This window comes from Jaculus jaculus, chromosome 1, assembly GCF_020740685.1.
Source record: "Jaculus jaculus isolate mJacJac1 chromosome 1, mJacJac1.mat.Y.cur, whole genome shotgun sequence".
Classification (NCBI taxonomy): Eukaryota; Metazoa; Chordata; class Mammalia; order Rodentia; family Dipodidae; genus Jaculus; species Jaculus jaculus.
Window position 1 is genome coordinate 14,783,620 of NC_059102.1, and position 24,749 is coordinate 14,808,368.

The 24,749-nt window shown below is 47.4% G+C and overlaps 1 protein-coding gene across 4 annotated transcripts in view; it reads left to right on the plus strand.

Annotated features, from left to right (window-relative positions):
• The first annotated feature begins 2,319 nt into the window (after nt 1-2,319).
• Nucleotides 2,320-24,749, plus strand: part of Sfxn4 (sideroflexin 4) — a 29,877-nt gene continuing 7,447 nt past the window's right edge. Inside the window, exons 1-12 of one of the 4 annotated variants that reach the window (XM_045160143.1) lie at nt 2,320-2,456; nt 3,554-3,619; nt 4,472-4,546; nt 7,084-7,110; nt 7,195-7,249; nt 8,359-8,384; nt 9,591-9,644; nt 9,725-9,781; nt 10,057-10,122; nt 12,922-13,000; nt 14,350-14,465; nt 22,573-22,658. In XM_045160143.1, coding sequence (XP_045016078.1) covers nt 2,418-2,456; nt 3,554-3,619; nt 4,472-4,546; nt 7,084-7,110; nt 7,195-7,249; nt 8,359-8,384; nt 9,591-9,644; nt 9,725-9,781; nt 10,057-10,122; nt 12,922-13,000; nt 14,350-14,465; nt 22,573-22,658 — 746 coding nt within the window. In that variant the 5' untranslated portion in view covers nt 2,320-2,417. The remainder of the gene's footprint in view (nt 2,457-3,553; nt 3,620-4,471; nt 4,547-7,083; nt 7,111-7,194; nt 7,250-8,358; nt 8,385-9,590; nt 9,645-9,724; nt 9,782-10,056; nt 10,123-12,921; nt 13,001-14,349; nt 14,466-22,572; nt 22,659-24,749) is intronic. The other 3 variants (XM_045160161.1, XM_045160166.1, XM_045160153.1) reach the window with 3 other exon arrangements.

The following is a 24,749-nucleotide window of genomic DNA, read 5'->3' on the forward strand; positions in this document are numbered from 1 at the left end:
CTCACTTGCCTGCAAAGCCTAACGGCCCAGGTTCAATTCCCCAGTACCCACATAAAACCAGATGCACAAAGTGGTACATGCATCTGGAATTAATTTGCAGCAGCTGGCAGCCTTGGCGCACCCACTCTCTCTCCTTGGAAATAAATAATAAAAAATATTTGTTTGAAAAAGGAAGCCGGGCATGGTGGTGCACGCCTTTAATCCCAGCACTCGGGAGGCAGAAGTAGGAGGATTGCCATGAGTTCGAGGCCACCCTGAGACTCCATGGTGAATTCCAGGTCAGCCTGGGCTAGAGTGAGACCCTACCTTGAAACCCCCCCCAAAAAAAAGAAAGAAAGAAAGAAAAGAAAAGAAAAGAAAAGAAAAGAAAAGAAAAGAAAAGAAAAGAAAAGAAAAAGGAACCCAATCTGTGTGTGGTAGCACACGCCTTTAATCCCAGGACTCTGGAGGCAAAGGTGGGAGGATTGCTGAGAGTTTGAGGCCACCCTGAGACTACATAGTGAATTCCAGGTCAGCCTGGGCTAGAGTGAGAGCCTACCTCAAAAACAACAACAAAATAAAATAAAATAAAATAAAACAACAACTGGAGCTAGAGAGAAGGCTTAGTGGTTAAGGCACTTGCCTGCAAAGCCAAAGGGCTCCAGTTCAATTCTCCAGGCCCCACATAAGCCAGATGTACAAGGAGGCACATGCATCTGGGGTTCATTTTCAGTGGCTGGAGGCCCTGGCATGCTCATTCTCTCTCTCTCTCAAATAAATAAATAAAAATAAAATATTAAAAAAAATAACAACAATAAAAATAAAACAAAACAGCTGTGTTGTGCAGGCTCCCAGCCCAAGACTCTGGCCTTCACAAATCCAAGAGCACACCCACTGAGTCCATCCACCCAGGCCCTGGAGGAACGCAGAAAGAAGGAGGGCAGGCCTAACGTTTTCTGTAAGTTGTGCCTCATTGACCCTGGATTCAGCAGAAGTGGGTGTGCCCCAACACTGAAAAGAAACAAAGCAGGGCTGGAGAGATGGCTTAGCGGTTAAGCGCTTGCCTGTGAAGCCTAAGCACCCCGGTTCGAGGCTCGGTTCCCCAGGTCCCACGTTAGCCAGATGCACGAGGGGGCGTACGCGTCTGGAGTTCGTTTGCAGAGGCTGGAAGCCCTGGCGCGCCCATTCTCTCTCTCTCCCTCTATCTGTCTTTCTCTCTGTGTCTGTTGCTCTCAAATAAATAAATAAAAAATTAAAAAAAAAAAAAAGAAACAAAGCAAAACAAAAAAGTGGCTGAAGCGATGGGCACACCGTACACTGTCAGCTGCCAGGGCAGTAGTGGGGCCTCGCACTGGACTTCATGCCCTACCTTTCTCAAACTCTCAATAGTGCTGGATAAAGGTACTGCGAGGCTGGGGAGATGGTTCAGCAACTAAAGGCACTACTTGCTGGCAAAACCTGACACCCACGTTCGATTCCCCAGTACCCACTTTAAACGAGATGCACAAAGTGAGGCATGTATCTGGAGTTCGTTTGCACTGGCTTAGAGACCTGGCATGCCCATACTCTCCCTTTCTGCACATTAATTTTAAAAGTCTTTGTTTCAGGATGGACAGATGGCTTAGCGGTTAATGGGCTTGCATGCAAAGCCAAGGGATCCAGGTTTGATTCCCCAGTACTCAACAAAAACCAGATGCACATGGTAGCACATGCTTCTGGAGTTTGTTTACAGTGGTACAGGCCCTGGTGCGCCCATTCTCTCTCTCTTAAATAAAAATATTTAAAAAGGAATATAAATTTTTTCTACCAGGCATGGTGGTGCACGTCTTTAATCCCAGCATTCGGGAGGCAGAAGTAGAAGGATCGCTGTGAGTTCAAGGCCACCCTAAGACTACATAGTGAATTCCAAGTTAGACCGGACTAGAATGAAACCCTACCTCAAAAACTAAACAAAACAACAACACAAACATAAAAACACCCAAAACACCTTTTTTTCTTTTTCTTCCAAAAAGGTGTTGCGTTTTCATTTTTCCCTGGGTCCAGGTGACCTCGGTGTACTCGGGACTTTTTGAGCAATCCAGGGACACTTTGAAGGTAAAGTCGTGAGCCGACTCAAAGCGCGGAAGAAGGTTGAGGACGTGGCCGCGGAAGGTCCCTAGCGCTCCTAAGAGGGGGTTCTGCACCCCGCTTTGGGCCCGGCAGGTTCCCAGCGGGGCAGGAAGGACTCAGCGCTCGGGAGAGGCGGGCTCGGCGGAGAGGGGCGCGCGGGCCGCGGGCAGCGCGCGGTGGGCGGGCCGGGCCGGAGCCCTCCGCCAGGCTCCTCCTCCGCGCCCTGCGGGGCGGTGACGGCCATCGCCGCCAGGACGTCGGCCCAGGAACCGCAGGAGGAGGAGGAGGAGGAGGAGGAAGAAGGTCGTCGTCCGGGCGCCGCGGTCCACATGGATCCCAACCTGCGCTTCGGGATCTCCCAACGCCAAGTACGCCCGGGCGGGGCGGGGGCGGGCGGGCGCGTGACCTCGGCGAGCCCACGTGGCCGCGGTGCCCTGCGCCTCCCTGGTCCTGGACACAGCCTTAGGGGCGATCATCCCGCGCCCTCCCAGCCGGGGACCCACCGGAGACCCAAAGGAAAGCCCAAGGCCCCAGGCGGGGCCGGAATGGGTGGCCACAAGGTCACCCTTCTTCCGATGGTCCTGAGGAGTCCCCACCCTCGCAGGTGGGGTGCCCTTACTGCCTTTGGTGGGTGCAGAGAAACACATCCCTCCAGCCCCCGACCCCTATCCTTTATGCTTATCTACCTCGGGGACAGTCCACCGGCGTGGTCAGGAAGTTACAGGCCTTACCTGTGAGGCATAGCAGCAACTTAAAATGTTCTAGTAGCTACCTTAAAAAGGTAAAAAGAAACAGCAGCTGATTTTAATCTTAATAAGCTATTTAGTCCAACCTTTGCCAAATAGCATCTCGATATGTCATGTAAAAAAAAAAGAGAGAGAGATTTTCCACCCTTTTTGGAATAGGAAGTCTTTGAAGAGCTGCTCCTGGCCCCGTTTCATATGCCCCATACCCTCCTACAGGGCTCTGGGGTGTTTTCTCCTAGGCCTTGACCTAGGTAAGCCCTACTCCTCTTTATTGGTGGGGGTCGGGGGGGGGGGGGTTGGACATCAAGTTGCCTCTGCAGAGCCAGGGCTTAAAAGCTGGAGCGGTTTTGAACTTGTCTGGGCAAGCTTGTTACCAGGCAAACCGCGCACCACCCCTTCTTTCTGCCCCAGGGAGCTGAGCTGCGGGTGCTGATCACTGGTGACTGTCCCTTACTGCTACGGTTAAGCCGCGCGGTATGGGTGAGAGCCAGGAGAGAAATTCGCAGGGTTTGAGTATGAATGAAGGCCCGTTTGAACCCGAAAGTCTGGGTTTTAACCCTCAATGGCAATTGGATGAGGCGTGTTTAGAGGAAATGATTCTGGCAAGATGCAGACCACAGACAAAGCCTGCTGAGCCCTCCCCACTCCCCAGAGTGAATTGTTACAATTATGTCTATCTTCTTGTAACCGGCTCTCTGGTAATTGTTCCCCCTCTTCAGCCTTTTGTTCAAAGATTTCTTCTGTGGACCGAATTATTAGATCCTGTATATCTATTCATTTCAGTTGTAAGTATGTTCTTGGTGTGTGTGTGTGTGTGTGTAATTTGTTTTTTTGCAGGGGGCTTCAGACAGGGTTTCACTCTAATCCAGGCTGACCTAGAACTCTGTAGTCCCAAGTGGCCTCAAGTTCACGGTGATCTTCCTGAGCACTTGAGTTTATGGAGGACGTCTGATTCAAACCCCCACACTTCTGATAGAATGGGAAGGGAATGAAAGGGGATAATGGTTTGCTTTGAAAGATTAGAAGCAAATATTACCAAGCGTTTCACAATTGCTAATTGTGTATAAGGGGATACATGTGTAATTTTTCTTTATATATTTTGAATCTTTTAAAAGAAGAGGAAACAAGGCTCAGGTGGCTAGCTATGGAGATAGTGAGAAGGCGGGACTCGCTACCAGGAAAGTAACTGACGTTCAGAAACCAGGGAGGGGCTGGAGAGATAGCGTGGCGATTAAGGTGCATGCCTGCGAAGCCTAAGGACCCAGGTTCGATTCTCCAGGTTCCATGTAAGCCAGATGCACATGGTGGCACATGTATCTGGAGTTTGTTTGCAGTGGTTAGAGGCCCTGATGAGCCCATTCTCTCTGTCCTCCCCTCTCTCCCTCTTTCTGTGTCTAATAAATAAATAATAATAAATCTTTCAGGGAGAAGGCAGCTCGAGAGGGTGGGCTGTTGGAGGAGTCTAGGAAGCTAGAAGGTCTGAATCTGAGTGCTACAAAGGGTTTTCCACTCAGGGACATATTGCCTTAAAGCCTGAAGTGCAGTGTGTGCTGGTGAGTGAGTTGTGATCGCCAAGTTGGTGCAGAAATCCAGACAGTGTTAAGGTTGTTGCTTGATTTCTTGATATTTGATTACAGGGAAAAATAGAAAATTCAAGACAACTATTGCTCACCAACGAAGATGCTCCTACACTCTACAGGGACGACCAAAGGGTATGTGTCACAAGCTCGGCTGTGCCTGGCTCAAGGCTGGTTGTACTTGCCTTTGGCTGGTTTTATCTGCTATGTAATGAAGTCAGGTAGTGTTTTTGGCTATTGATCTTATTGTTGCACATACTCCTTGCTTTATAAAACTGGATTCTTTGTTTATTTTTTAAATATTTTATTTATTTATTTATTTTGAGAGAGAGGCAGAGAGAGGGAGAGAGAGAATGGGCGTGCCAGGGCTTTTAGCCACTGCAAACAAACTCCAGATGCTAATTCCACCTTGTGCATTGGACTATATGTGGGTTTGGGAGAATTAAACCTGGGTCCTTTGGCGATTATTTTTTAATTTTTATTTATTTGTTTGTTTATTTATTTTTGAGGTAGAGTCTCACTCTGGCCCAGGCTGACCTAGAATTCATTATGTAGTCTCAGGGTGGCCTCAAACTCACAGCGATCCTCCTACCTCTGCCTCCCCAGTGCTGGGATTAAAGGTGTGTACCACCACGCCTGGCTCTTTTATTATTTCTTAAATAATTTATTTATTTTGAGAGAGAGGGAGGGAGAGAGGCAGAGAGAGGAAGAGAGAGAATGGGCTTTCCAGGGCTTCTAGCCACTGCAAACAAACTCCAGATGCTAATTCCACCTTGTGCATTGGACTATATGTGTGTTTGGGGGAATTGAACCTGGCTTCTTTGGCTTTGCAGTCAAGTGTTTTGACCACTAATCCTTTTTTTTTCCCAGCCCTGGATGATGATGGTGATGATGATGATGATTTATTTATTTTTTGGTTTTTCAAGGTAGGGTTTCACTCTAGCCCAGGCTGACCTGGAATTCACTACAGAGTCTCAGGGTGGCCTTGAATTCATGGTGATCCTCCTACCTCTACCTCCCGAGTGCTGGGATTAAAGGCGTGCGCCACTATGCCTGACATTTTTATTTTTTTATTTTTTTTTATTTTGGAGAGAGCGTGAGAGATTTGGCATGCCAGGGCCTCAGCCACTGCAATCAAACTCCAGACACTTGGGCCACTTAGTGAGCATGTGCAGCCTTGCACTTGCCTCACCTTTGTGCATCTGGCTTATGTGGAATCTGGAGAGTTGAACACATGGCTTCACAGGCCTTAACCACTAAACCATCTCTCCAGCCCTGGATTATTTTTTAAAATGTACTTAGGTTTTCATCTCATAAACCAGCTAGGCCAGTCATGGTGGTGTGACTCCATAGTGAATTCCAGGTCAGCCTGGGCTACAGTGAAACCCTACCTTGAAAAGCAAAAAAAAAAAAAAAAACAACAGGAGACTCACTTTACTGTCTCCCCCCCTTCCCCCAGGTAGGATCTCACTCTAGCCCAGGTTGACCTGGAATTCACTGTGGAGTCTCAGGATGGCCTCGAACTCACAACAATCCTCCTACCTCTGCCTCCCGAGTGCTGGGATTAAAGGCGTGCGCCACCACGCCCAGCTTCACTTTACTCTTGAACCACTGTATTAGTCACTTTCTTGTTGCTGTGACCAAATACCTGACTAGAAGCGACTTGAGGAAGGGCTTGAGGGTGGGTGGTGGGTTTCTTCTGTACTGCATCTGGAGGGTAGTGTCCAACATGGTAGGAAAGTCAGGGCAGCAGGAGTTTGAGGCAGCTGGTCACATTCACACTGCAGTGAGAAAGCAGAGAGTGATGGATGCTGGTGACCAGCTAACTCTCTCCTTTTTATTTATTCCAGCACCCCTGCAGGAGGGATGGGTACCCACCCTTAGGGTGGGTCCTCCAGCCTCAATCAATCTCCCTTAGAGACAGGACCAGAGATTTGTTTCCATAGTGATTCTAAATCCTATTAAGTTGATAACCAGAGATTGACCATCAAAACCACCTTTAGAAGCTGGGCGTGCTGGTGCACACCTTTAATCCCAGCACTCGGGAGGCAGAGGTAGGATTGCCTAGAGTTCGAGGCCACCCTGAGACTACATAGTGGATTCTAGGTCAGCCTGAGCTAGAGTGAACAGTACCTCAAAAAACAAACAAACAAAAAAAACCCTTTAGGTGGGCTGGAGAGATGGCTTTGTGGTTAGGGCACTTGCCTGTGACGCCTAAGAGCTTATGTGCAAATCTCCAGGTCCCATGTACCCAGATGCACATGATGTAAATGCACCATGTTGCACATAAGGGGGCATGTGCATCTGGAGTTCGTTCACAGCGGCTAAAGGCCCTGGAGTGCCCATTCTCTCTCTCTCTCTCTGCCTCTTTTTCAAAATAAATAATAATAAAATATGTGTAAAAGCAACAACAAAACACCTTTAGGGCTAGAGAGATGGCTCGACAGTTAAAGGCACTTGCTTGCAAAGCCTGGTGGTCCAAGTTCAGTTTCCCAGTACCCACGTAAAGCCAGATGCACAAAATGGAGCACGCGTCCGGAGTTCATTTGCAGTTGCAGGAGGCCCTGGCATGCCCATACTCACTCCCTTTCCTTGCAAATAAATAAATCACTAAAAATATTTTTTTTAAAAAAGCACCTTTAAAAGCAGTTCCTTCTTTTTTCTCTCTCTAGATTAGAGAAGCATGGCAGAGGAGTCTTGTAAGTTTCAGCCTCTCTCTAATTGTTAGTTTCCTGAAACAGTAAAGCCGGATGTCAGCTAACCTTTGCTTCCCTCCTTTGCAGTCAACCGTGCACCCTGACAACAGCAAGCTGATCCCTGCTCTTTTCCGACCTGCAGGTGAGTGGCTTCTCCTGGTCAGAAGTAGGTGAGGACGGCATGGTTTATAATAGAAAACTCAGGCTGCTCTAATCATTTTCCCCTCGGGGGATTTCTGATGAAAGTGGTGGCAGCCACAGCGTTAAATGAATACGTGAGAGGCTGAGGGTGCAGCTCAGTGGAGAGCGTGCTTGCCTAGCATTTACGAAACCCTGGATTTAATCTTCAGCACTGGTAAATTGGGACCTGGTGGCACATGCCCATATTCCCAGCACTCAGGAAGTGGAGGCAGGAGAATTAGAAGGTCAGGTTGTCCTGGAAAGAAAGTTTCAGCTGAGTGTGGTGGCGCAAGCCTTTAATCCCAGCGCTCGGAGGCAGGGGTAGGAGGATCGCTGTGAGTTCAAGGCCAGCCTGACACAACACAGTAATAGAGTGACTGTACCTCAAAAAACCAAAAACATGTGAAAAGATGAACAGTTATCACCACTTATCTTCAGGGAGAGGCCTGAGGTGGGTGGCTGGTTAGGTCTTTTACTTTCTACCATAAGTATATACTTATTCTTTCAGTCATTATTATTTTTTATAATTTTTATTTATTCACTTATTTTCAGATAGTGAGCAAGAGAGAGAGAGAGAGAGAGGTGATAGAGTAAAAATGGATATGCCAGGGCCTCCAGCCACTACAAACAAACTCCAGATGCATGTACCACCTTGTGCATCTGGCTTATGTGGGTACTGGAGAATCAAACCTGGGTCCTTAGAAATCACAGGCAAGAGCCTTAACCGCCAACCCATCTCTCCAGCCCCGTGTTATTATTTTTATTAGAATAATAAAAGTGGCTAGGCGTGGTGGCGCATGCCTTTAATCCTAGCACTGGGGAGGCAGAGGTAGGAGGATCGCTGTGAATTCGAGGCCACCCTGAGACGACAACATAGTGAATTCCAGGTGAGCCTGGACTAGAGTGAGACCCTACCTCAAAAAACAAAAAAAAAAAAAAAAAAATGAGTAACAGAGGTTCCTTGAGGCCTGTGTCTTCAGGAGGATGGAGCAGGTTCCGGTAGGAGGCGTCCCTCTGGGCCATCTTAGTGTGACAGTTGTGATCACTGATGCTCTGCTCTGTTCTCTCCAGCTTTCATGCCCCTCGTGGCGCCCTTGGTGAGTAAGCTGCAGTTTCGGGGGCTGTCCGTCCGTCTCCTTATCTCGCTTCCCTTCAACTCTGGGGCTCGGTGCTCGGAGCTTAATACATGGCTGTGGGTCCTCCAGTGCTCCTAATCTGCTGTTCAGAGTCCACACCCTCCCCCTCCTTTCCCAGTCAGCCCCAGGCTTCTCAGAAGTCCATGTCACAGGCTCTTTGAACACTTGCCATGCACACAGCCCTATGGAGACTGTCAGTGAGTTTGGACATGCTACTGGCCACAAGCCGGGAGAATCGTCTTGTTACTCTGGGCTGGTCAGCTTTAAGTTACTGTAACAAATACCTGGGGTAATTGTTAGTTACATAAATTTGGGCATGGTGGTACATAACTTTCGTAACAGCACTCGGGAGGCTGTGAGTTCAAAGCCAGCTAGGGGCTACAGAGTGAGTTCCAGGTCAACCTGGGCTAGAGTGAGGCCCTGCCTTGAAAGAAAGCAAGGAAGGAAGGAAAGAAGGAAGGAAAGATAAAAGTTGACTTTGGCTCATAGCTTTGATTATTTCAATTGGCCCCATTGCTTTTGAGCCTGTGGCAAAATAGCATGGAATGTTGGGAGTACATGGTGGGAAACAGGCTGTTTACTGCATGACACCCAGAGGATGAAAGATGAAGAGATTGGGGTTCTCTAGTCTTCTAGGGCATGTCCTCATGACCGGAAGACCTTCTCCCGGGTCCCACCTCTTCAAGTTTCCACCACCTCCCAAGATCCCCAGGTGGGAACTAAGTCTTTAACACATTCAGATGGGAGGCTTTCCAGACCAGACCAGAGCATCTTCAGTAAGGCTGGCCCACGTTGTCTGTATGGGAAATGCCGTGCTTTTTGTCACATAACTGGGCCATAGCTTGTTTTGCGCCTGCCCCGTGTTTGCCTGCCTTAGCAAGGGTAGGCCTCTTTGCCGCCCTGCTACCCTGCAGGCCCTGGACACACCATTGTTGAGGCTCTTGGGTTTCTCCAAGCCACTGGCTCAGGATCTGCTAGGTGCTTTGCAACATGCGTTTGTCACCTGGGTCCAACCTCATCTCCTGTCCCAGCTCTCAGGGTCTGGATCATGTATCCTCTAGAAGGTTTCTTGATTCTGTAAGCTTTGGCTCCCTGCTTCCCCCATGCCCCCTCCTCCACCCCCCAAAAAATCAGGCACTATAACTCTGCTGTATTTTCTTCTTAAAGGTGTTTTTGTCGATGATGCCAGTGAAGGGGATCAAGTCCATGATCTTACCTCAGGTAGTGGCTCTTTGAATTTCATGACTTCTGTGTGTTTCTGCTTAAAGCCAGAATGTGATCCCCTTGTCTCTCATTCTTAGGTTTCCTTGTACGCTTACACCACAGCCTTCACCATCACCAATGGGAATGCCAGTTACGTGAGTATTGCAAACCCTGAGGAGATAAGATTTTTCTGTTACCAAAAATTATCCTTCTGCTGGGTGTGGTGATGCACGCCTTTAATCCCAGCATTCTGGAGGCAGAGGTAAGAGGATTGCCATGAGTTCAAAGCCACCCTGAGTCTGTGTAGTGAATTCCAGGTGAGCCTGGCCTAGAGCGAGACCTTACCTTGAAAAACCAAACAACAACAACAGTTATCCTTGCTGAGCAAAACTGTGATGTCTGCTAACGTCGTACGTTTCTTTTTCCTTAGTCTCATGGTCCAGTAGAGAGAACGTTGTTAGGGACAGGAGTGTGCGTCTCTTCAACCCTCTTTGGAGTAGGTATTATGATAACCTGTGAAATCTTCTTTAAAGGTAGCACTTGTTTATTTTATTTTCTTCCATTTATTTTTTTTATATTTTATTTTCATTTATTTATTTGACAGAAAGAGAGAGTGAGGGAATGGGCCTCGGCAGATGAACTCCAGACACATGCTCCCCCTTGTGCATCTGGCTAATGTGGGTCCTGGGGAATCAAACCAAAGTCCTTTGGCTTTGCAAGCAAATGCCTTAACCGCTAAGCCATTCCTCCAGCCCTTTCATTTATTTAAGAGAGAGAAAAGAGGAAGAGAAATAGAATGGGCAGGCCAGGGCCTTCAGCCTCTGCAAATGAATTCCAGACGCATGTACAACCTTGCACATCTGGCTTATATGGTTCCTGGAGAATCAAACCTGAGTCCTTTGGCTTTACAGGCAAATGCCTTAACAGCTAAGCCATCTCTCCAGTCCTTTTTTTTTTGTTTGTTTTAATTTTTAAAAAAATATTTTTATTTTATTGAGAGAAAAAGAGGCAGAGAGAGAGAATTGGCACTCCAGGGCATCCAGCCACTACAAATGAACTCTAGACACATGCACCACCATGTGCATCTGGCTTACATAGGTCCTGAATAATCAAGCCTGGGTCCTTTGGCTTTGCAGGCAAGTACCTTAAGTGCTAAGCTGTCTCTCCAGCCTTGTGGAGTCTTCTTTATGTCTCAGAATCAAAAACGGGTTGAGGGCTGGAGAGATAGTTTAGCAGTTAAGGTGCTTGCCTATGCAGTCTAAGAACCCAGGTTCAACTCCCCAGAACCCAGATGTAAGCCAGATGCATATGGCACATGCATCTGGAGTTTGTTTGCAGTGGCTAGAGGCCCTGGCACACCATTCTTTTTCTGTCTCTTTCCCTCTCATAATTAAAAATAAAATATATTTTAAAAAAATTCCTGGGCATGATGGTACATGCCTTTAATCCTCGCATTTGGGAGGCAGAGGTAGAAGAATCACCATGAGTTCAATGCCACCCTGAGACTACATAGTGCATTCCAGGTCAGCTTGGGCTAGAGTGAGACCCTACCTTGAAAATCAAAAAACAAACAAACAAACAAACAAAAAAAAAAAAACAGGTTGACAATAACTATTCTGTTTGTTTTTTTTTAATTAGTTCATTTTGCATAAAGCCCACATGCTAGTGTTATCCTGCTTTGGATGTTGGGCCATTTTTCTAAAACAAAAAATACTCATTTTTATTTATTTATGAAAGACAGAGAGAGGGAGGGGCAACTAGTGAGAGAGAATGGGTGTGCCAGGGACTCCAGCGCTTCTGCAGACAAACTCCATATGCATGTGCTGCTTTGTGCATCTGGCTTATGTGGGTCCTGGAGAATCGAACCTGGATCCTTTGGCCTTGCAGGCAAGTACCTTAACCACTAAGCCATTTTTCCAGCCCGGATGTTGGGAAGTTTTAATAGTTGAAAATATAGACTTGAAAGCTGGGTATAATGGCATAGGCCCATGATTCCAGTGCTCAGGAGTCTGAAGAAGGAGAAACATAAGTTCAGGGCAAGCCAGGCTACCTAACAAGATCCTCTACAAAACTATAAAAGTAGAGGCAGGCATGGTGGGACATGGCTTTAATCTCAGCACTCAGGGGGTCAAGGTAGGGGGATTGCTATGAGTTTGAGACCAGCCTGAGACTGAATTTCAGGTCAGCCTGGGCTACAGCAAGACCCTACCTCAAAAAACCCAAAAATAAATAAGCCAAGCATGGTGGCGCACGCCCATAATCCTAGTGCTTGGGAGGCAGAGGTAGGAGGATTGCTGTGAGTTTGAGGCCATCCTGAGACTAAATAGTGGATTCCAGGTCAGTCTGGACCAGAGGAGACCCTACCTCAAAAAACCAATAAATCAATACATGAATAAAAGTGGACTTTAGATGCAGATAAGCCTGAGTTCCCAGCCTGGATGAAACCCTTCCCAGCATGGTGACTGTGGACAAAGAGGTTATGTAACCCCTCTAAGCCCTATTTACTCCTAAAAGGAACCAAAACAACACTTCACTGTGGCAAGAATCAAAACAAAACCACTGCATGAGGGCTGGAGAGATGACTCAGTGGTTAAAGGTGCTTGCTTTCAAAGCCTTACTGCTCAGGTTCAATTCCCCAGTACCCACGTAAAGCCACATGCACAAAGTGGCACTTGCATCTGGAGTTTAATCACAGTGGCAAGAGTCCCCAGTGTGCCCATTATGTCTCTCTCCACTCACAAATAAATAAATAAAATTTTTTAACAATGCTTGAAAGCCGGGCATGGTGGCCCACACCTTTAATCCCAGCACTCGGGAGGCAGAGGTAAGGATCACCGAGAGTTCAAGGCCACCCTGAGACTACATAGTGAATTCCAGGTCAGCCTGGGCTAGAGTGAGACCCTACCTCGAAAAAAAAAACATGCTTGAGAATGCTGGAAGAGATGGCTCAGTGGTTAAGGTGCTTGTCTGTGAAGCCTAAGGACCCATGTTCAACTTTCCAGATCCCCCGTAAGCCAGATGCACAAAAGTGAGGCAAGCACAAGGTCTCACATGCCCACTAGGTGGCGTAGCAGAAGCATCTGGAGTTGTAGTGGCGGAAGCCCTGGCATGCCGATTCTTTCTCTGCCTCTCCCTCTCTAAAATAAAAAATAAAATCTTAAAAAAAACAATGCATGAGAGCGCTAGCCTCCACCTGGTCTGTAATGGAGTTAGGCTGGGCTACCGCTGCTGCTAGCATGGTCTGGATGATTCTTTGGTCCTCTGTACTGACTTTTTTTCCCCTCTTATTTTCTAGTTAATCCCTCACTTTGTCCACATGAGGTATGGCCTGGATAACTTTTGGATCAGAAAAGCCTTACCTATCGCCATTCTTGGTGAGCAAGACGGGCTGCGACCATGGAGCCGGGCTGGTCTTTGTCATCTTTGAGTCTTCCCTCTCTAGAGACCCTTGGCCATGTTGTGACATATGACATCTACCACTTGCAGCCCACTTGGCTTGTAAATTGGGTCTTAAATATTATTATTATTTTGCAAATTTTGTGTATTTATTTGAGAGAGTCAGAAAGGGAAAGAGGCAGAGAGAGAATGGGGGTGCCAGGGCCTCCAGCTGCTGCAAACGGACTCCAGACGCATGTGCCATCTTGTGCATCTGGATTACGTGGGTTCTGGGGAATCAAACTGAGGTCCTTTGGCTTTGCAGGCAAACACTTAAACCACTAAGCCATCTCTTCAGCCCTAATTATTTTATTTCTGAGAGCGAGAGAGAGTCAGAGAGAATGGACACACCAGAGCCTTCCAGCTGCTGTGAACAAACTCCAGACGCATGCGCCCCTTGCGTGCATGTGCAGCATTGCACGCTTGCGTCACTGTGCATCAGGCCACGTGGTCTCTGGAGATTCAAAAGAGCATTCTTAGGTCTTACAGGCAAGTGCCTTAACCACTAAGTCATCTCTCCAGCCCAGATCTTTTGCTTAAAAGGATCAAAACTGTGGGTTGGAGAGATGGCTCAGTGGTTAAAGGCACTTGCTTGCAAAGCTTGCTGGTCTGGGTTTGATTCCCCAGTACACTCCACATAAAGCCAGAAACACAACGTAGTGAATGCATCTGGAGTTTGTTTGTAGTGGCAGGAGGTCCTGGGCACATCCATACTCATATTTTCTCTGTTTCAAGTAAATACTTTAAAAAAATAAAGTAGCTGGGTGTGGTGGTGCACAAGCAGAAGTAGTAGGATCACTGTGAGTTCAAGGCCACCCTGAGACTACAGAGTGAATTCTAGGTCAAACCAGACTAGAGAGAGACCCTACCATGAAAAACCAAAATGATGAAGTAAGATGAGTATGTTCTGTGGATCCCCTAGTTCACATTCCCCATTTGGGCTTGCAGATGGGGGCACTTTGAAGAGTTGGTAGAAGGATGATTTTGAAATTCGGGAAGGAATGTCGCAGACACTTGGTCAATCCATATGAGGCAGAAATGAGCATATTTCAAGGGTCCTGTGATTTCTCTTGGATCAGGGGGCCAGGATGGGCCCCGGGTGCTGAATGCTGTGTTGCACTGTAGTCAAGACCCAAGGCCCGGCAGCTAGCAGTTCTGTTCCTACCTCTGCAGCTTTAGGAGAGAGCTGGTGACCCTAGGCTGGGGCAGGTGACCACAGGAAGGGCTGGAGGATCCCTTGCTGGCTTTGAATTTACCCTTCCACTGCATGTGCTTCCTTTCTCTGCAGCCCAAGTCAGCGGAGTAAATGTGCTTGCGTCCCGGAGATTGGAGTCCATTCGAGGCATTGAGGTTATGGACAAGAAAGGCAATGTCATAGGGCACTCCAGAAGAGCTGGGGAAAAGGTAGGGGCCACAGTGGGGCTGTAACTGCTTATCCATGGGCACAGAGTTGGATTTTCTGTTTGAGATCCAATAACACTTCTGCCTTACCCTTTTACTGAGCCCGTCGCTTCATCATGCTACCAGGAGCTTCTGTGTTTGGCACCCTGATGTTTTTTTTTTTTAATTTATTTTATTTTATTTTATTTATTTATTTGAGAGCGACAGACACAGAGAGAAAGACAGATAGAGGGAGAGAGAGAGAATGGGCACGCCAGGGCTTCCAGCCTCTGCAAACGAACTCCAGACGCGTGCGCCCCCTTGTGGCACCCTGATGTTTAAAAAGATGGTACTGGAGCTGGGCCTGGTGGCACACGCCTTTCATCCTAGCACTTGGGAGGCAGAGGTGGGAGGATGGCCATGAGTTTGAGGCCACCCGGAGACTACATACTGAATTCCAACTCAGCCTGGCCTAGAGTGAGACCCTACCTTGAAAAACCAAAAAATAAAAGTAAAAGATGATGCTGAGCTGGAGAGATGGCTTAGTGGTTGAGGTGCTTGCTTTCAATGCCAAAGGACCAAGGTTCAACACCCCAGTACCCACATCAGCCAGATGCATGTGATGGTGCATGCATCTGGAGTTCATTTGCAGTGGCTAGAAGCCCTCCCCCAAATAAATAAATAAAAGATGGTGCTCTAGGGCTAGGTGTGATGGCATACGCCTTTAATCCCCGCACTTGGGAAGCAGAAGTAAGAGGATTGCTATAAATTTGAGACCACTCTGAGACTACATAGTGAATTCTAGGTCATCCTGGGCTAGAGTGAGACCCTACCTTGAAAACACAAACAAACAAAAAAATGGTGCGCTGTAGAGAGGCAGAACCAATAAGATGTGTGTTTAAGCAGGGCATGGTGGCGCACGCCTTTAGTCCCAGCACTCAGGAAGCTGAGGCTGGAGGATCGCTACGAGTTTGAGGCCAATTTGAGACTAATTCCAGGTCAGCCTGGGTCAGAGCTTGACCCTAACCACAAAAACCCAAAAACAAGAAAGGGAAGGGAAGGGGAGGGGAGGGGAAGGGAAAGGGAAAGGGAAAGGGAAAGGGAAAGGGAAAGGGAAAGGGAAAGGGAAAGGAAGAAAAAAATGTGTGTTTAGACCTCTTGGAGGTTCTTTCAGGAATTGGCTCATAGAACCGTGAGGCTGGTTAGATGGAACTCTGCAAGGCAAGCCTGCAGGCTTTGAGGCTCCAATAGGAGAAACTTTGGGTCTGTCTTTCTTTTTTTTTTTTTAATTAACATTTTCCATGATTATAAAATATATCCCATGGTAATTCCCTCCCTCCCCACCCCCACACGGCTTTCTTGTTTTTGAGTACTGAGAATTGTATCCCAGGGCCTCATGCATGCTAGACAAGCTCTCTACCACTGACCTGGCACCTTTTTGTGGGTATTTTTTAAAATTGTGGGGTATTTTTTATTTTGAGATAGGGTAACACTAAGTTGCCCAAGCTGGCCTTGAAACTCTTAAACTCTAGCCCAGGCCGTCCTGGACCTTTTTTTTTGTTTTTTGGTTTTGGTGTGTGAGAGGGGTAGTGTGGGTGTGTATATAATATATGCATGTATGCGTGTATATGTGTGCACCCTGAACTCACATATGTGGAGGTCAGAGGAAGACATTGTACTCATCCGTTGCTCTTCAACCTTACTTCGGAGACAGTCTCTCCGAAGTGGGAGCTCCCTGGTTTTTGCTGGCCTGGCCAACCAGGGACCCCAGTGATCCTTCTCGCTCTGTCTCCTTTTCTTGAGCCAGTACTCGAATCACAGGCATGCATGGCCACACCCAGCTTTTTATTTTAATTGTTTTATTGACAGCTTTCATAAGTGTAGACAATAAACTATAATTCCCACTTTTACCCCCATTCTCCGCAATCTCAGATCCACCCTCCACTGAATCCCTTCTTTCCAACTAGTCTCTCTTCTGTTTTTTGTTTCTTTGTTTGTTTTCAAGGTAGGTTCTCATTCTAGCCCAGAAATCCCCTATGTAGTCTCAGGGTGGCCTCAAACTCATAGCCCTTCTCCTACCTCTGCCACCCAAGTACTGAGATTAGAGGTGTGCACCACTACATCAGGCTTACTATTTTTTATTTTTAGGCAGGTTCTTACTCTAGCCCAGGCTGGCCTTGAAATCATGGCAATATTCCTACCTCAACCTCCCAAGTGTTGGGATTATAAGTGTGAGCCACCATTCCTGGTCTTCACTGAAAGTTTTTAAGAGGAGGAAGTTGTTTAGAAGTGGGATGAAGAGGGATGGAGAGATGGCTTAGTGGTTAAAGGCACTTGCTGGCAAAGCCAAAGGATCCAGGTTTGATTCCCCAGGACCCACGTAAGCCGGATGCACAAAATGGCACATGCATCTGGAGTTCATGTGCAGTGGCTGGAGGCCCTGCTGCATCCAATCTCTGTCTCGCCCCCTCCCACACCCCTCAAATAAATAAATAAATAAAATATTTCAAAAGAAGAAGTGGGATGAAGAACAATACTTCCCGGAAGTGGCCTGGGCTTTGCCCAGCATTGGCTTGCAGGGACAGCCTTCCGCCCAGCTTGGCAGTGGGAGAGGTCAGAGGTCATGTCAGTGGAAACATTAATGAGCTCATTACATCTGAAAACCCTATCAATGATTGACAGGCCCGAAGTAGAAATCGCCAGTTACACGCTATAGGATTTCCGCTAGACTGTTTAGACGCTTGCCTCCCTGCTAAATGATCTCTAACAGAGTCCTAATAATTACAGAAAGAAAAAACAAGGGCCGCGTGTAGTGGTGCACGCCTTTGATCCCAGCACTTGAAAGACAGAGGTAGGAGGATTGCTGTAAGTTCAAGGCCAGCCTGGGACTACTGAGTGAGATCCAGATGAGACTCTACCTCAAAAAAAAAAAAAAAATCAAGGAGAGAAATTACTACCAGAAAATGTCTTGAGTTTGGCATTTTTTTAAAGTTTTTTGTTCGTTTTTATTTATTTATTTGAGAGTGACAGAGAGAGAAAGAGACAGATAGAGAGAGAGAGAGAGAGAATGGGTACACCAGGGCTTCCAGCCACTGCAAACGAACTCCAGACGCATGTGCCCCCTTGTGCATCTGGCTAACGTGGGTCCTGGAGAATCGAGCCTCGAACTGGGGTCCTTAGGCTTCACAGGCAAGTGCTTAACTGCTAAGCCATCTCTCCAGCCCCATTTTTTTTTTTTTTTTTTTGAGGTAGGGCCTCACTCTGGCCAAGGCTGACCTGGAATTCATTATGTAGTCTCAGGGTGGCCTCAAACTCATGGTGATTCTCCTACCGCATGCTAGAGTTAAAGGTGTGCGCCATCACGCCCAGATCGAGTTTCTTGAGTTTGAAGTGAAGATTCTAGACCTAAGAAGCCACTCATGAGAGGTTTATCACAGACTTAATGAGGTGTGACTTCCATACTATAATATTTACCCATCGTAAGAGTCTAGTTCTGAAGCCAGGAGTGGTGACACACACCTCTAAGTCCAGTACTCGGGAGGCTGAGGTAGGAGGATCTCTTAAGAATTTGAGGCCAGCCTGGGCTAAAGTTAAAAAAAAAAGTTCTGTGAAATTTAGCCAGTTTAAATAGTTGTGTGACCATCATCACTGTCCAACTTTACATTTCTCACCCTAAAAAAGTTTTCTGTCTGCCATTTAGTCACTTTATGCTCCCACCCAGCCCCAGGGATACATTGTTATGTCTTCCACATTTTGCCTCTTGTAGAAATTTCATGTGGATGAGTCATATAGTAGTTGTTTGTGTGCCTTTTTTTTTTTTTTGCTTTTACAATTTATCCATTTCAGCCCATATGTCTATAATTGTTACTTTTATTTGTTTGTTTTAAGACAGGGTCTCATGTAGCAGTTTTTTTTTTCTTTTTTTCATTTTTCAGTTTTTTGAGAAAGAATGGGTGTTCCAGGGCTTACAGCTGCTGCAAACAAACTACAGATACATGCTATACCTTGTGCATATGGTTTACGTGGGTACTGGGGAATTGAACCTGAGTCCTTTGGCATTGCAGGAAAGTGCCTTAACCACTGAGCAATCTCCCCAGCCCACAAACTTGTTTTGAACTTGCTATGTAGTAGAGGCTGGCCTCGAACTTCTGATCCTCTTGCTTCCACTTTCTGAGTGCCGGGATGACAGGCGTACACCGCCATCCTGGTTCAGTTGTTCCTTCTCATTGCTTAGCACTCCAGTGATGAATGTGCCACGTTTTGCTTAGCCGCTATCTGGGCAGTAGACTTTTGGGGTCCTAGTAATGAAGCCACTGAACAGTGACTCGCGGTTCTTTGTGTGGGGTGACATGGTTTGCTCTGCTCGTTCTCCACTCACTTTTAACTTCAGTGTCGCCTGGCTGGGGAGGTGGCTTAGGGCCGAAAGGTGCTTTTTTGCAAAGCCTGCAGACCTGGGTTCGATTCCCCAAGTACCTACATAAAGCTAGATACGCCTAGTGGCACATGCATCTGGAGTTTGTTTACAGCATCAAGAGGCCCTGGCGCCAGGCGTGGTGCCTTTAATCCCAGCACTCGGGAGGCAGAGGTAGGTGGATCACCATGAGTTTGAGGCCAGCCTGACACTACAGAGTTAATTCCAGGTCAGCCTGGGCCAGAGTGAGACCGTACCTCAAAAAAATCAAACAGGCCGGGCGTGGTGGCGCACGCCTTTAATCCCAGCACTCGGGAGGCAGAGGTAGGAGGATCGCCATGAGTTCAAGGCCACCCTCAGACTAGAGTTAATTCCAGGTCAGCCAGGACCAGAGTGAGACCCTACCTCGAAAAACCAAATAATAATAATAATAATAATAATAATTAAACTTTAGGGCTGGAGAGATGGCTTAGTGGTTAAGTGCTTGCCTGTGAAGCCTAAGGACCCTGGTTTGAGGCTTGATTCCCCAGGTCCCACGTTAGCCAGATGCACACGCATCTAGAGTTCGTTTGCTGTGTCTGGAAGCCCTGGTGCATCCATTCTCTCTCTCTTTCTCTCTGCCTCTTTGTCTGTCACTCTCAAATAAGTAAGAATAAACAAAAAAATTTTTTTTAATTAAACTTTAGTTAATTTTTAGTTAATTTAGTTAACTTCCAAAGCTGGAGAGGAATGGGACTGGAGAGATGGCTTAGTGGTTAAGGCACTGGCCCGCAAAGCCAGAGGATCCTGGTTTAACTCTCCAGGACCCACATTAAGCCAGATGCACAAGGGGGCGCATGCATCTGGAGTTTGTTTGCAGTGGCTCAAGGCTCCGGTGTGCCCATTCTTTTCCTTCCTCTCCCTCTCTCTCCCTCCCCCTCCCTCTTTCTCTCTCAAATAAATAAATCAATATATATATATATATATATATTTTAAATTTTTATTAACATTTTCCATGATTATAAAATATGTCCCATGGTAATTCCCTCCCTCACCACCCCCACACTTTCAAAATATATTTTTTAAAAAGCTGGAGAAGCTGGGCATGGTGGCACACACCTTTAATCCCAGTACTCAGGAGGCAGAGGTAGGAGGATCACTGTGAGTTCAAGGCTACCCGAAGACTACATAGTGAATTCCAGGTCAGCTTGGACTCGAGTGAAACTCTACCTCAAAAAACAAAACAAAACAACAAAAAAAGCTGGAGAAGAAAAGGTGAATAGCATTTAATCAGCCTATTGTGCAGCACCTCCTGTGTGCCTGGCCTGTTCTAGGCTCACAGACCCAAGATCTACCCGTGCCTTTGCCCCCGAGGAGTCTGATCCCCAGAAGTGTTGGGTCCTTCTGCGTGTCTGCAGTCCGTCTTACCAGCACAAGCCACATTCCTACCAGGATGGCCAGCTTAGGGTGAAAGAAAGAGTTAAATGGTCTGCTTTTACTTTACTTCTTAAAAAAGTTTGTCTTTCTCTTAAGAATAGAGCGTCTGCAACAGTGCGTAAGCATGCATGCTCTTTTATGGTTTCCCTGTCATTGAAAAGTTTATTTTCCTTGGCAAAAATTTCAGAAATTGCGTAACCAGCGATATCTGATTGTAACGGGGCACCTTGGATCAGGTTTCAGACGGTTAGGCAGTGGCCCCATAAGCCACTCACTTGCCAACAGCAGTGTGTGTCCCCGTGCCTCCTGATGATTGGTGTCTTTTTGGAATGTGTCCCCTTTACTCACTGAACAGATGGAGGGAGGTGGCCTTGTCCTGCCAATGTGGAGGCATCTCTGTCAGCCATCAGGGTTCACTGCAGAACTCAATGCTTTTACTTTGTACTCCTAAATGCTCAGTTTGAAAACGACCCATTTTTTAAATAATTTTTTTTGTTCATTTTTATTTATTTGAAAGCAACAGAGAAAGAGGCAGATAGAGAGAATGGGTGCGCCAGGGCTTCCAGCCACTGCAAACAAACTCCAGACACGTGCGCCCCCTTGTGCATCTGGCTTGCATAGGTCTTGGGGAATCAAGCCTCGAACTGGGGTCCTTAGGCTTCACAGGCAAGCACTTAAATGCTAAGCCATCTCTCCAGCCCGAAAACGACCCGCTTGACTCCTGGTCCTGTTCTGGAAAGGCTTTCCCTGAAGGGGAAGTGCTGGAGCGAGGGGAAGGGAGTCCATTACAGTGGACCCACAGGGCTGGAGCAGAGAGCCAGGCCGGCAAGACGTAGGCAGGTCGTGGAAGGCAGGAAGAAGCAAGCCTAGGCAGCCCACGCAGCCGTGTCTGCAGTGACTCTCTTGGTTTAGCCTGGAGCTGGGACCCAGGGCCTTGCACATGCTAGGCAAGTACCCCACGCCCCCAGCCCTGCCTGCTCATCTCGCCTCAGTAACTGCTTATGGGGAGTGCCTACCCGTCAGTGACTTCTAAGATTAATATGTGAGCCATGCATGGTAACTGAAATTCCTCTTCAGAATCCCTTAGTTTTGCCCCTCAAGGAGGTGTGGTAAAGAGCCTGTAATGCACCCAATTAATGATACGCTTAAATCCTAAGTATATGGAGTTTAGCATATGTGTAGAAAACGTGGCAGAATGTGAGTAACTGTCAACACATGCCAGGGCAAAAAAAAACATGATTTTATAATACCCTCCCCTTTTTTTTTTTTCTTTTTTTTTTTTTTTTTGAGGTAGGGTTTCACTCTAGCCGAGGCTGACCTGGAATTCACTATGGAGTCTCAGGGTGACCACCTACCTCTGCCTCCCGAGTGCTGAGATTGAAGGCGTGTGTCACCACACCTGGCTTCAGTACACCACTTTCATTACACAGGTGAAGGGCGGGTGCACACAGGTGGCCTTACATGGGGATAGTACTATGTCACTGTACTCAGAGCCGGGCTCTTGGGGAATTCCCCTTTGGTCGGGTGAGAATCACTAGTGAGCAGGTTCAGTAGAGGAGGCCAGTGATAGGGGTCTGGGTTGAAAGACAGAGTCAAATTCAGGGCTATTTTATTTGTTTTTATTTTTTCAAGGTAGTGTCTCACTGTAGCCCAGGCTGACCTGGAATTCACTGTGTAGTCTCAGGCTGGCCTTGAACTCAGTGATCTAGCTCAGCCTCCCCAGTGCTGGAATTAAAGTGTGTACCACCACGCCCAGCAGAGTGAGATTTTGTCCGGCCACTGCCGTGGCATGTCCCTCTCAAGTGGTTTATTTGGGGTCCCTCGGCAGGCCAGAGGAGACCACAGCGGAGTCAGGGGCGCGAATCACCTTCCCTGTTACTCCTGGGACCCGCCCAACCATCCTGTGAACACATGACCCCGGAAAGGTCCCAGAGAAGTGTCACTTCTGCCTTAGCACGTGCTTTTTTGTCAGTGAGAAGGAAGGTTTTTAAAATTTTTTTTTTTGTTTATTTTTATTTATTTGAGAGTGACAGAAAGAGAGAAAGACAGAGAGTGAGAGAGAATGGGTGCACCAGGGCTTCCAGCTACTGCAAACAAACTCCAGATGTGTGCGCCCCCTTGTGCATCTGGCTAATGTGGGTCCTGGGGAACCAAGCCTCGAACTGGGGTCCTTAGGCTTCACAGGCAAGCACTTAACCGCTGAGCCATCTCTCCAGCCCGGTTTCTGTGTGCTCATCTGGGGGGACGGGGAATCCCCGTACAGCCTGTCTGTGTGCTAAGCTGCTCCTTTGGTCTTTTCACCAGGCCATCAAAGAAACGGCCATCTCCAGGGCAGTGCTGTTCGGAACCGCAGCTTTCATCCCTGAAGCCTTCATGTATTATTTGAAAAAGTAAGAGGGGCCCTCACCTTCCCAGGCCAAAACCCTTATAACAAGAAGAAAAGGGGGCAGGCAGATGGCTCAGTGGATACACCGCTCACCACTCAAGCTGAGGTATCAGAGTTGGATCACCAGGCCCCATTTAAAAAGCTGCTGAAGGGCTGGAGAGATGGCTTAGCGGTTAAGCGCTTGCCTGTGAAGCCTAAGGACCCCGGTTCGAGGCTCGGTTCCCCAGGTCCCACGTTAGCCAGATGCACAAGGGGGCGCACGCATCTGGAGTTCGTCTGTAGTGGCTGGCGGCCCTGGCGCGCCCATTCTCTCCCTCTCTCTCTCTACCTGCCTCTTTCTCTATCACTCTCAAATAAATAAATAAAAATAAAAAGCTGCTGACATTAAGATGGGCGGCAGAGGCAGGAGAATTTTGTGGAAGCTCAGATATACAGCAAAGAATAGAAACATAAGGAGCTGGAGAGATGGCTCAGCAGTTAAGGCGCTTGCCTACAAAGCCCGGCAACCTGGATCCCATTCCCTGGTACCCTCGTAAAAGCCAGAGGCACAAAATAGCACTTGCATTTGGAGTTCATTTACAGTGGCTGGAGACCCTGGCGCCCTTTCTCTTTGTCTCTCTTCTGTCTCACTCTGCTTGCAAATAAATAAAAATATTTTAAAACCAACAACAAAAAAGAATAGCAGGTGAGCTGGAGAGATGGCTTAGCCGTTAAGGCATTTGCCTGCGAAGCCAAAGGACACGGGTTCAATTCTCCAGGACCCGCGTAAGCCAGATGCACAAGGGGCACGTGCATCTGGAATTCGTCTGCGGTGGCAAGAGGCCCTGGCGTGCCCATTCTGTCTGTCTGTCTCTCTTCTATCTCTCTCTGCTTACAAAGAAAGAAAGAAGGAAGGAAGGAAGGAAAGAAAGAAAGAGTAGCAGAGCGAGAATCCAGAGGGAAAAGCACTGCCTTAAGTGAGTTGGAGAGGCAAGGACTGGCTTGAGAGTTGCCTCTGACCTCCATGGTTGTGTTGTGGCATGTGCACAATTGTACTGACCCCCCGACACACACAATAAGTAATAAAAACATTTTTATTTTTTAAAGATTTATTTATTGGAGAGAGAAGGGACGCACCAGGGCCCCTAGGCACTGTAAACAAACTCCAGATTCATGTGCTACTCTGTGCATCTGGCTTACATGGCCTCTGAGGAATCAAACCTTGGTCCTTAGGATTTGCAGGCAAGTGCCTTAACAGCTAAGCCATCCCTCCAGTCTTACTAAAACATTTTAAGAAAGAAACAAAGAGAGAGGGCTAGGGAGATTGCTCAACAGTTAAAAGTGCTTGCTTAAAAAGTCTACTGATCCTGGTTGGATTCACCAGTACCCTCCTAAAGCCAGATGCATAAAGTAGTGAATGTTCATTATAGCAGCTGGAGGTCCTCTTGTACTCATACGCCCTGTCTTTGTCTTTTTCTCTCTTGCAAATAAATAAATAAACAGTGTTTTTAAAAGAACACAAGCAAAAAACAAAACCCTAGCTGGGTGTGGTGGCTCACGCCTTTAATCCCAGCACTGGGGAGGCAGAGGTAGGAGGATCACTGTGAGTTTGAAGCCACCCTGAGACTAGCTAGTGAATTCCAGGTTAGCCTGTGCTAGACCAAGACCCTACCTTGAAAAACCAAAAATAAAAAATAGAAATAGACGCCAGGCGTGGTGGCGCACGCCTTTAATCCCAGCACTTGGGAGGCAGAGGTAGGAGGATCGCCTTGAACGCTGAGACTACATAGTAAATTCCAGGTCAGCCTGGGCTAGAGTGAAACCCTACCTCAAAAAACAAATAAATAAATAAATAGATAGATAGATAAGGCCTGTTCGGTCCTGGAGATTGGTCAGAGCTACCTGTGGTTTCTGACTGGGAGAGTCAGTGGGCAGCAACTTGGGCCAGAAGAGACCTGTGGATTAGGTACTGTATCTTCAGTGCTGGAACGGAAGCTCCTGTGTGTCCTCTCCTGCCAAGTGGATGCTTGTGTTGGGGGGGGGACACAATCACCGATCACCCCCCAGTTCATCATCCCCTTCCGGTCAGAGAGAAAGAGGCATAGCAGCGCTGGGC